The 12,850-nt window shown below is 41.2% G+C and overlaps 2 protein-coding genes across 17 annotated transcripts in view; one reads left to right on the top strand and one right to left on the bottom strand.

Annotated features, from left to right (window-relative positions):
- The window catches only part of LGMN (legumain), a 1,022,235-nt gene that overhangs the window by 13,408 nt on the left and 995,977 nt on the right, over window positions 1–12,850 (top strand). The window lies entirely within an intron of this gene.
- Window positions 123–12,850, bottom strand: part of UNC79 (unc-79 homolog, NALCN channel complex subunit) — a 277,488-nt gene continuing 264,760 nt past the window's right edge. For all 16 annotated transcript variants that reach the window (XM_050798992.1, XM_050798985.1, XM_050798983.1 and 13 more), the window contains 2 exons: window positions 2,725–2,766; window positions 123–692 (listed from right to left, as the gene is read on the bottom strand). In XM_050798992.1, coding sequence (XP_050654949.1) covers window positions 492–692; window positions 2,725–2,766 — 243 coding nt within the window. In that variant the 3' untranslated portion in view covers window positions 123–491. The remainder of the gene's footprint in view (window positions 693–2,724; window positions 2,767–12,850) is intronic.

Genomic DNA, 12,850 nt, shown 5'->3' on the forward strand with positions numbered 1-12,850 from the left:
TGCAAGCTGCCACTTTTCCCAGGATAATGACAAAAAGCTTCAGTCAGGTGTCACTGGCTTATGGTGACGGTTTTTTTTATTGCATTGCCAAGAGTGGATTTTAAGAAAAAACACTACAAAGGTTTCAAAAACCCTATTTATTCTCTATCATCAAAAATAGCAACAGGGGGACTTATACAACTTTTCTGTGAGTACCCACCAGTCTATTTTTTTTTTCTTAAAAAAAATAGAAGTTAGTTAAAGAAAAATGATTTGGTTTTTAAAAAATAATGTAAGGAAACACTTAATCAGATAGCCCAAGGAGTCATCAGAAATATGTGTAGCAAGAAAGCTTCATTTTCGGCCCTCTCTGGCCTTTGCACATCTTTTACTAAACTAGAAAGAGAATGTACAGTACCAATATGTTCCCCAACCTGCTTGGATCAAATTGTTTGTTTTTAAACCCATTATTGCTAAACCAGAGTGTTGACACTGAGCGCCGAGGAGTCCACTCATAGAGGATAAAATTGAGAGGCTGCTTCCGAGGACTGGATCTCCACCTGGGCCATTTTGAACTGAGTGCACTGCAGCCACTTGCGGAGGGCTGCCAGGCCAGCACTGCTCTGGCCCGAGCCCGGCAGCGTCCTTAGGCTGTGGTGGTTCACGTGGTTCTGAATAGCCTGGAGGCGAAGCTGGAGTCCCGCAGATAAGTGCTGTCAAGAAAGGGCAAGAGGTTTTAGTTTATTTCTTTCTAGTGTTCCTGGGCAACCCAGGGAGCGTCAACCCAGGCGGCTTCTTGCAGGCAGAACTTAGGCTTGGCTCAAGGGTTATCTGGCCTGAAGAAGGCAAACTCTCAACTCTGGCAGTGCCCAGAGCAGGGGATCGCAGCGTGTTTTCTAGAGTCATCCTGGCCCAACCCATCAGAATAATGACATGCCCATCTTGACGGACTCACTGCAATGAAAACATAAAGCTGCCACACCAGTGCTGGGGTAACACATAAACTTGGCCCCAGGGAACTGTTTACGACAGGGACCTGGGTGTGGTGGAGAAGTGCCCGGGTTCTGCTGCCAGGCTCCCTGTGTTCAAAGCCTGGCTCCTCTATAGGCGACTTTGGGAACAAGGTTTATTGGTCTGTGTTTGGGTTTTCTCATGGGAAAAGGGGGGAGAGTTACACTTACTCAGGGGGTTTGTGTAGGACAAATGGGTTAAAAGAGTGCTCAGAACAGAACTTGGCACAGGAAGAAGCTAGGATAATAGCTTTTCTTCTTTCTCCAAGCTTCTTAGGGAGTTCTGTTGGCCTCCTCCTGGCCATCTGGGCAATGTAAAATCACCACAGATTGCCATAAAGCCAGGAAAGGGGTAAGAGAGGCAATTTAAAATGCTTCAAGCTGAGAGTGCAAGAAACTCTTTTCACAGAAAAAAACTAGTATCAAGAGGCAGTTTTCAGCAGTGTCCATGCCCCCGATGGCCACCACAAATAGCACCAAGGCCATAATCAGGACTCAAAGGCTGTGGTCCTTGTTGACAGCCGTGCTTTTCTCTTATGGTGTCTGGGCACCCTGAGTTCATACCGCTTTCCTTCCATTAGCATGCCTCCTCAACTCAGAGAAGAAAGCCACAAAAAACTTTCCAGCTTTTCCTCCCGTCCCCACAACACTCAGTGCGACAGACAGGACCCGGTTTGGATGGAGCAGGCGGCAGGCTTTGCCATCTTAAGTCAAGCCCAGTAACTCTGTTTGCTAGTCATAGAGTATGTTTGCCCCTACAATGACAAAGCGCCACTCAAGGGGAAGCCTGGGGCTGGGAAATAGATTCGGTTGGAATCTCCTCTTCCAGGCTGTGGGGTCCTGACCAAGTCACTCCTACTTTCGGCCCTAAATTTCTTCATATATGAAATGAGGCAGTAGGTTCCTTGTAGCTCAATCCTTTTATTCAATGTTATCCTTTCATAACAGAATTCTTTCCATGATAGAAAATCAATTTTAGCAACCAGGACATATCATTGAATGTGTCTGGGTATCCTCCAAGGGGTCGGTATTCTATTCTTTTTTTTTTTTTTTGAGAGACAGGGTCTTGCTCTGTCTATATATACACAATCTTGTTATCTGCAAACAGTGACAGTTTATTTTTTTATTTCCAATTTACATTTCTTTGATTTCTTTTTTTAAAATAAAGACAGGGTCTCACTCTGTTGCCTAAGCTGGAGTGCAGTGGCAGGATCATAGCTCACTGCAGCCTCGAACTCCTGGGCTTCCAAGTGATCCTCCCACCTCAGCCTCCTAAGTAGCTAGAACCACAGATGCATGCCACCACACCCAGTTAAATTTTTATTCTTCGGTAGAGATGGGGTCTCACTATGTTGCCCAGGCTGGTCTCCAACTCCTGGCCTCAAGCAGTCCTCCCACCCTGGCCTCTCAAAGTGCTGGGATTACAGACGGAAGCCACTGCACCCAGCCTTGGCCTGTACTCTCACAGTGGATTGAGGCTCGCTCAGACCCTAGGATGCTCCCCTCCATCTGCATGCTCACCAACCTCAAGCAGTAGGACAATGGCTCCTGCCGCCACCCCCTGCCTGCAGAGACCTTACCTGGCCCACAGGTCTCCTGCATTATCAGCCCTCTAAGGCCAGGAACAGGTTGAATTCATCCTTCTCCATAGTAAATGGAGCATCAACAATCCCTAGGAATGTTATGTGTTCTCTGCAGGAAACCAAGCTTCCAATCAGCCCAGGGGGTGACTTACCTTGATATTTGACTGAATCATTGGCAACCACATAGGTATCAGCTGTATGGAGAAAGACAAAAGCTTCATTATTAGTGTTCTCTATTCTCCCACAAAGCTTCGCTTATTGCAAGGGAAAACAGGCCACACTGAATCCCTTTCACTTCGCGCATGGATGTGGGCCCTGCGGCAGAGCTACCCGTTATCAGCACAATGCCTTTCTGAGGCCAAACCCTGCTGAGCCAGTGGCATTTGGAGGTTAATAAGCGCCCCATGAGTGCCTGAGATACACACTTTAGAGTAAATGACTGATTGTCTCCCGAAAGCTACTAAGCACAGGAAATTAAATGTGTATTTATTTAATTAAATCCTCACTTTCTTGAAATAGAATTTCCTCCACAGGATCTTTAGAACTGAGTGTCTGAGTGGAATGGCGACTCTATTTGCCTGTAGTCATTAGGAAAATATCTCTGGTCAGTGGTTGGAACGCTTCAGTGAGTGAGAAAGGCCACTCCGAGATGCCTGGCTGCGATCTGGAAGGCGGAATACAGCGAGACAGAGCCGGGTGTCTGCAGGGTGTGGGAGCACACACAGCCAAGCAGCAAGTCCCTGGTGGGGAGCCCTGACCCTCTGCTGCTTCTCTGACGGACCCTCAACCCCTCTGATGTGGTCCTTCCTGGGAGAAGGTCGCAGGGTGCCCTGGCCTGAGGACTTCCGGAAGCTGCTCCTTCTCTCTGCTTTGGTCCCTCCGCCATGTTTCAGTCCTTTAGAATCTAAGTAAATATTCATGGCCTTGTACATCCAGAAGTTGGAGACAGAATATGGCACTTCTCAAAGCGTGTTCCATGGAACTCTAATTTGGAGAACTTTCAAATGGTGGAAGGGGACTCCAATCCAATAGGTTTGGAAATGTTAGTTTCTTTATTTCAGTACTTCTTAGATCTTTAATACACCGATATGTATCATATCATTTCGAGCCATACACCTTCCAACTCTCCACTCAAATAAAGGAGTAGTGTTGTCATGGACTGAATTGTGTCCCACTAAAATCTATACTGAGGTCCTAATCTGCACTGCATCAGAATGTGACCTTATTTGGAAATGGGATTGTTGAATTTGTAAATTAGTTAAGATGAGGTCATACTGGAGTAGGGTGAGCCCCTAATCCAATATGACTGGTGTCCTTATAAAAAGGGGAGTTCAGACACATACACAGAAACACACAGAAAGCATGCTATGTGAAGATGAAGATGGGGACCTACAAGCCAAGGAACCCCAAAGACCCAGCAAACCACCAGAAGCTAGGAGAGAGATCTGGAACAAATTGTCTCTCCAATCCCTTAAAAGGAACCAAACTTGCCGACACCTTGATCTCAGTCTTCTGGTCTCCAGAACTTCCAGGGAATACATTTCTGTTGGTTGAACCACCCAGACTGTAATACCTTGGTAGTCCTGGGAAGCCAGTACAAGGGCATTCCAGGAAGCAGAGAGAAGGCATGGGCAAAGCTCACTGGTGGGAGTGTGCCGAGAGTCGGGGATGGGAGACACCACGTGATGCTGACATGTGAGGCTCTTAGAAAAGGGCCATGAAAAACAAGTTTAGAAAAGCACAGGCCAGCCCTTCACACCCTTAGCCCACCAGATGGCCCTAAATGCTAAATTAGGGAATCTGAATTTTATTCCAAATGCATTACAGCTTCTGAAGAGGGAATGCTCTATTCACCATGAGCAGGACTGTGCTCCAGAAAGATCACTGTGGCAGCAACCTGCAGATTACAGTGAAGAAGGAGGCAGGGAATGGAGGCAAGCGCCATTGTGGAGGTTGCCTCAATGGTCCAGAGAAGACCAGGGACAGTTTCTGGGGATGGGGAAGGATTCCGCCTGCAGAGACAAATCTTGAGGATCTGAGGATGAGTCTGCTCTTTGCTCTTTCAAGTGACGAAAAGGTCAAAGAAGAGGTAGAGGTTTCTAACCTGGGCAAACTGGGGGACAGTGATGTAATGAAAAAAAAATGAAAGAAGAAGGAGAGCTTTTTGGGATGGGGTACGGTATGTAAATGACCTCAGAGTTCAAAGTTAGTCATAGCCATAAGCTGCTGGTTTCATTGAATTTATCACATTTTCTTTAAAATGAACTTGGTGAAGTGATAAGCTGAATTTCTCTCCCTGTTTTTGATCCCAAGGCTAAATCTGGCTGTTGACTTTTAACATTCTGTTGGTGTATACAATTCGCTAATTTGACTTCCATTGTCACTTACTCCTAAACATTCCTAAACATAGTGTTTCTGTTGCAGCTAGCTAATACGTGGTCTCTAACATGAATACTGTGTTTAGAAATGGAGTATGGTGTGTATCAGAAAATGTCATGAGACTAAAGCTGAAAATATCAGAAAATGCCACCGTCTCCATGCCTCCCCCTGTCCCCCAACCCCCGTAACAAAACTGTGGGATTACAAAGGTGGGTACCAGATAAAGCTGTGCCCTCTCACCCTTACTAGGACTGGCTCCTCTAGGCATTCTGAATGGAAAAAAATATTTATCTAGTCTGTCCCCCCCTATAATTTCTGCACAGCAAAAAGCAAGCCCTGGAGGGTCCTGATGTTATAGACTTTGTTGATCTTTGACTATTTAATATGGAAGTGGGCCCATACGCCTCTTGATATTTGGGAAATACCCAAACTAACCTCCTGTTAAGAATCGTGAGGGACTTGGGAAGAGGAGGGTCAGGGAGTACTGAGTACCCTTTCCCTGGGTGGATACCTTTCCCAGTGCTGCCACTGGGGCTAAGGGTCTGTGTGAAGCAAGCAAGAGGAACAGTGATGTTGGTCTAAAAGGGATTTTATTATTTCCCCATTGATGTAATCTATGACCATGTGATTCTAAAATATACCTGCAAGGGACCTTCAGGTTTGTGATTTGCAAATCACGTGACTAAAGGCATCCAGTTAAAGCTCATCGTTATTGATGACATTGTATAACCCAGCCATCATCCTATTTCAGGAATGTTAATTTGACTTATTGAATAACTTTCATTTTCAGTCTCTTTTGCTAGTGGCTACTACAAATCTGTGAGTAAGAATTAGATGTAATTTATTTTGGGCTCTGCAATGTTATAATGGAGTAAAGTTGGTTGGGTTCCCCCCCGCTTCAGAAACAATATCCTGAAAACTGAAGGACATTTAAAAAACAGGTTTTCACAAAAATAAAAGTGATACCCTTCCTCTTGTCTTGGTTCATGCTACAGAACAAACGGAAGCCTTCCTGCCTGGTTGGACTGTACTCATTTCAATCCTGCTTATTCCAGCCCTCAAAATTACAACTGGTGATGAAAGTTTCTCTTTCAGCCAAGACGGAGTAACAAAGACCAGATTTACCCTCCCGCCTGGAACAACTAAAAATCCAGACAAACTATAAAAAACAATGTCTTTCAGGTATTAAGCATCAAGAAATGCAGGACAGAGATCACTGAGGGAAAGGAAACAAACCAGGTGAGCCCTGCAGGTATTCCAGCTCACTGCCTAGAGAGAGTTTTCAGGCAGTAGCACTAGGAGCAGGAATGCAGGTGGAGCCTGGTAGTCTTCCTGAATGAGGAGATGTAGCCAAGAGCCCTGGGAGGTCAGAGTGACTACAGTTTGCAAGGTAGAGTACTGGACAGGAGAGATCTACAGAGAGAGAGACAACTCCAAAGATCTGCAAGGGGATCCCCTGAGTCTTCAGCTGAGTGTTGGCCAGTACATGCAAGTTATAAAAATTATCCAACACTGGAGGAAAAAACAACCCAAAAATATTAGAAGGAAAAAATCCCCTGGTGATTACATAGGGCCAAGAATATTTTGTGTTCCTATTAGTCAGAGTGGAAAAATCTTGTAACTCATAGAACATCACGAGAGTACTGATGAGTATAGTGGTACACAGCAGCACCGGTGAAGAACTACGTGCCCTACAAAAATTGCTGCTCTGATCAACACCTAACAAAGCTTAAATGTTAGCTTCAGAAGGACAAAAATATTTGTAAGGTATGTAACTATGTCACAGAATAGAGCTTAAGAATTTTTATATGAATACAAAGATACCCATCACCCAAGAAAGTCAAATTTGCAATGTCAATAATACAATAAAAAATTACCAGGCATGCTAAGAAGCAACAACAAAAATTACGACACATGAATGAGGAGAAAAATCTGTCAACAGAAAATAAAACAAAAATGACACAGATAACAGAACTAGTAGACAAGGACATTAAAACAGTTATAATAACTATATTCAATATGGTCAAGAAGGTAGAAGAAAGATTGAACATGTTGAGTAGGGGCACTGAACAAAATATTTGAAGAAACAATGGTTGATACTTCTCCAAATCTAATGAAAACTATAAATTCAAAGATCCAAGAAGCTCACCAAACCCAAGCACCAGAAATACGAAGAAAACTCTACCAAGGCATAGCATCATCAAATTGCTTAAACATAGTGGCAAAGACAAAATCTTCAAAGCAGCCAGAGGAAAAAAAGACATATCACATACAGACAAAAAAAAAAAAAAAAAAATGAATGACAGATTTCTTGTTGGAAACAATACAAGCAGAAAGACCATGGAGGAGCAGTATCTTTAAAGTATTGGAAAAAAAAAAAAAAAAAAAACTCTGAAACTGTCCATCTAGAATTCAATACCCAGTGAAATTTTATTTCAAAAATGAAAGCAAAATAAAGCTTCTGAGACATACAAAACCTAAAACAATTAATCACCAGTTGACCTGCACAGAAGACTTTACAGAAAATCCTTTGGGCAGAGAAGGAAAGATGAAAGATGAATGTTTAGATCTATGGTATGAAGTGAAGAGCACTAAAATGGTAAATATAAATATGGCAATAATAGCAAATATAAATGAATATAAAACTTGTTTAAAATCTCCTTAAGAGATAATCAACTGTTTAAAGCAAAAATAATAATGTATGATTTGCTTTATAAAATATATAGAAGTAAAATGTATGACAATAATAGCATGAAGTCAGGAGGTGGGAAATGGAGGTATGTTATTGTTCAGTTCCTATACAATACATGAGGTGGTATAATATTCCTTGAAGGCATACTGTGATTAGTTAAAAATATATACTATAAACTCTAAATCAACCACTAACACAACAACAAAGACATATAGCTAATAAGATAATTAAAAAACACACTTCCAAATAACTATGGGTCATAAAAGAAGCCAAACTGAAATTAACAGTTTGATCTGAATGGAAATGAGAATCTATCAAAATCTGGGGGAAAGCAGCTAAAACAGTATTGAAAGGAAATTTAGAGCACTAAATGCTGATGTCTGAAAAGAAGAAAGTTCTCAAGTTAATTATCTTGGTTGCCATCTCAGTTTATCTTAATTATACAAAAAAAAAGGAAATTATATCCAAAATTTAATCATAAAAACCTTAATCCAAAAGAAGGCACAAAAGAGAGGACAGGAGACAAAGAACAGATGTGAAATATAGAAAACAAGCAGTAAGATAATAGATTTAAATCCAACAATATCATGAAACACATTAAATGAAAATGATCTAAAAACGTCAATCAAAAGGAAGAGACTGTCAGATGGGATTTTTTTTAAAGCAACACTCAACTTTATGCTGCTTATAAGAAACGCAGTTTAAATACAAAGACATAGATAGGATAAAAGTAAAAGGATGAAAAAAAATATGTACCATCCGACCATTAGTCAAAAGAAAGCTGGACTATTTTATTAATAAATATTACCAAAGAAAGATGGGTAATATTTATTAATTTGATATAGCAAAAGTCAACACTGTTCAAGTGCAGTGGTGCAATAATGCACATATGGTAAATGGTACATATTTAAAACGCCCAGTTTGATAAGTCTTGACTTACATTATGCCATGCACCACAATCAAGATAATGAACATATCCATCACCTCCAAGTTTTTTCAGCCTGGGCACGGTGGCTCATGTCTGTCATCCCAGCACTTTCGGAGGCCGAGGTGGGCAGATCCCTTGAGGTCAGGAGTTCAAGACCAGCCTGGCCAACATGGTGAAACCCTGTCTCTACTAAAAATACAAAAATTAGGCCGGGCGCGGTGGCTCAAGCCTGTAATCCCAGCACTTTGGGAGGCCGAGACGGGCGGATCATGAGGTCAGGAGATCAAGACCACCCTGGCTAACACGGTGAAACCCCGTCTCTACTAAAAAATACAAAAAACTAGCTGGGCGAGGTGGCGGGCGCCTGTAGTCCCAGCTACTCGGGAGGCTGAGGCAGGAGAATGGCGTAAACCCCGGAGGTGGAGCTTGCAGTGAGCTGAGATCCGGCCACTGCACTCCAGCCTGGGTGGCAGAGCGAGACTCCATCTCAAAAACAACAACAACAACAAAAAAATAAATAAATAAAAATACAAAAATTAGCTGGGCATGGTGACAGGTGCCTGTGGTCCCAGCTACTCAGGAGACTGAAGCACGAGAATTGCTTGAACCTGGGAGGCGTAGGTTGTGGCGAGCCAAGATTGCACCACTGCACTCCAGCCTGGGTGATAAAGCGAGACTCCATCTCACAAAAAAAAAAAACCACTAAACTAAACTAAAAATATTACCAAAGATGAAGAGAGATATTTTATAATTTCAATTCATTAGGAAAATATAGCAATCCTAAACATTTATAAGCCTAATCACAGAGCTTCATAATACATTAAGCAAAAATAAATCCACATTGAGAGATATTTCAATATCCCTTTCTCAATAATTGATAGAATAAGTTAACAGACATAACAAGAAGGACATAGAAGACTTGAGCAATACAATCAACAAGTTTGAACTAACTTACTTAGGAAACTCCAAGCGACAACAGCAGAAGACACATTCTTTTCTAGTGCACACAGAGCATTTACTAAGATACACAATATTCTGGGCCATAAAGCAAGTCTCAATAATTTAAAATGAGTCAAATTATATAAAGTATATTCTGTGATACATTAGAATTACAAATCCATAACAGAAAATTCTCTGGAAATCTTTAAATATTTGGAAGTAAAACAATATGGTTCTAAATAATCAATGCCAGAAAGAAAGCAAAAGAGAAGTTAGAAAGTATTTTGAATTGAATAAAAATGAGAACACAACATGCCAAATTGTAGGATGTAGCTAAACCAGTGCTTAGAGGAAAATTTATAGCAGTAATCATTTATATTAGAAAAGAAAAGTCTCAAATCATTGTGCTCCACCTCAGCCTCCCAAGTAGCTAGAACTACAGGCATGTGCTGCCATATCCAGCTAATTAAAACAATTTTTTTTGCAGGGTAGAGACAGGGTCTCAATATGCTGCCAGGCTGTCCAGGCTTGTCTTGAACTCCTGGTCCCAAGCAATTCTCCCTCCTTGGCCTTCCAAAGCACTGGGATTACAGGCATGAGCCACTGTGTCCAGCCCCTAACAACCTTTTTGTAGAAATTGACAAACCAATTTAAAAATTTATCTTGAACTGCAAAGGACCTAGAATAGCCAAACAACTTTGAAAAAGATGAATGAATTTAGAAGGCTGACACTACCTGATTTCAAGGAATATTATAAAGCTGTAGTAATGCAGACAGTGTGTTATAAAAATAGACAGAGATCTGACCGGGCATGGTGGCTCATGTCTGTAATCTCAGAACTTTGGGGGGCCAGGGTCGGCAGATCACCTGAGGTCAGGAGATCGAGACCAGCCTGGCCAACATGGTGACACACCATCTCTATTAAAAATACAAAAATAAGCCGGGCATGGTGGCGGGTGTCTGTAATCCCAGCTATTCAGGAGGCTGAGGCAGGAGAATCACTTGGACCTGGGAGGCGGAGGTTGCAGTGAGCCGATATTGCGCCACTACACTCCAGCCTGGGTGACAGAGTGAGACTCTGTCTCAGGAAAAAAACATAAAAATAAAAATAAAAAAAATAGAGATCAGTGGGACAGAATCAAGAAGCCAGAATTAGAATTGTATAGTTATTTGATTTTTGACAAAAGTGCAAAGGCAATGTGATGGAGAAAGTATAGTATTTTTAACAATGATGCTGGAATAACTAACTGTCCATATACATAAAAGGTACCTCAAGCCATATCTCACACCGTATACAAGAGTTAACTCAAAATAGATCACAGACTTAAACTAACGCCCAAGTGAAAACATAGATAAAGCTTAGAATAAAACACAAATAAAACTTTTTATTATTTTTGGGCTAGGCAAAGATTTTTAAAAATACAACATCAAAATCATGATTCATAAAATAAAAAAATTGGTAAATGGTACTTCATCAAAATTAAGAATTCCAAAGACAAACCACAGAGAAAAATCTTTGCAAATCACATAACTGATAAAGAACTTGTATCTCAAATTTCAGTAATCAGGAAAAAACCCAATCCAATAAAAAATGGGCAAATAATTTTAGCAGACACTTCACCAAGCAGACATATGGACAGCAAATAAGTACATGAAAAGAGGCTAATGTCATTAGCAAACAGGAGAATGCTATTTAAAACCACAACAAAATACCAGTACACAACTCTTAGAATAATTAATATTAAAGATTGACTATGCCAAGTGTTGACAAAGATGTGGAGGAACTGGGACTGCTCATATACTGGATGTAACAGGGCACAATAGCTTTGGAAAACGGTTTGGAAAACAATTTTGTTAAAGGTAAATATACATCTGTCACATGGCCCAGACATTGTATTCCTAGGTATTTGCCCAACATACATGAAAGCATATATGTACACAAAGACATCTTCACGAATCTTCATAGCAGATTTATTTGTGAAAGCCCCAAACTGGAAACCCCCTAGATGTCAACTGACAAATGAATAAGCAAAATGTGGTATATTCGTACAATGGACTACTATTCTGAAATAAAAGTAATGGTCCACTGATACATGCAATAACATGGATTAATCTCAATTATTACAAGTGAAAGAAGGCAAAAAAAGGTATATACTGTATGAATCCACTTAAAGAAAATTCTAGAAAGTGCAAACTGATCTATAGTGACAGAAAGCAGGTCAGTAGTTGTCTGGGGACAAGGAGACGAGTAACCTAACCAAAGGATTATAAAGGGGTATGAAAAAATTTCGGGGTTTTTTTTTTTTTTTTTTTTTTTTTTTTTTGAGACAAAGTCTCATCCTGTTGCCCAGGCTTGAGTGTAGTGGCAAAATCTAGGCTCACTGCAACCTCCACCTCCCGGATTCAAGCGATTCTCCTGACTCAGCCTCCCACGTAGCTGGGATTACAGGTGTGTGCCACCATGCCTGCCTGATGTTGGTATTTTTAGTAGAGATGGCGTTTCACCATGTTGGCCAGGCTGGTCTTGAACTCCTGACCTCAAGTGATCTGCCCACCTCAGCCTCCCAACGTGTTGGGATTACAGGCATAAGCCACCACACCTGGCTTGAAAAAGTTTTGGAGGTGATGGATATGTTCATTGTCTTGATCATAGTGCATGGCATAATGTAAGTCAAGACTTATCAAACAGAACATTTTAAATATGTACCATTTGCCATATGTATATTATTGCACCACTGCACTCCAACAGTGTTGACTTTTGCTATTAGCAAGCTAGATATCATATATCTAGCCCATTTGAACCAATGATCTTGTTCTCTTCTGGTAACAGTCAAGCTTTCCCCGGAAATGGGCTGCTTTTCTTCAGCATAGTGTGAGTGAATGTGACAAATGTTCTTTGTTGACGAGTGGAGTTAACCAAGGAATGAAACAGCAAGTTATAAGGTTCCCACTACTGGGTGATGATGGTGGGTGGTGACGGTGGCCAACATAATATAGAGGTGATGCCCACTAGTGGGTGATGATGGTGGGTGGTGACGGTGGCCAACATAATAGAATATAGAGGTGAAAGATAAAGAAATACAAGAAGAGATACAAGGAGAGGAAGAAGGATCAGAGAGACAAAGAGGTGGAACGATAGGAAGGAAAGGAAAAAGAGGGGAGACAGAAAGATAAACGGAATAGGAAACCAAGTTCTCTACTCTTTCGTTTTTGTATCACACTAGTCTGTTTCTGATGAGAGGAGGGTACCGAGGGAGGGTAGATGACAAATGCTTGAATTACTTTTATACACCATATAATGATTTAAAATAATATTATTGGAAACTAAATTAATTTGTCT

Source organism: Macaca thibetana, chromosome 7 (assembly GCF_024542745.1).
Source record: "Macaca thibetana thibetana isolate TM-01 chromosome 7, ASM2454274v1, whole genome shotgun sequence".
In the NCBI taxonomy this organism is placed as follows: domain Eukaryota; kingdom Metazoa; phylum Chordata; class Mammalia; order Primates; family Cercopithecidae; genus Macaca; species Macaca thibetana.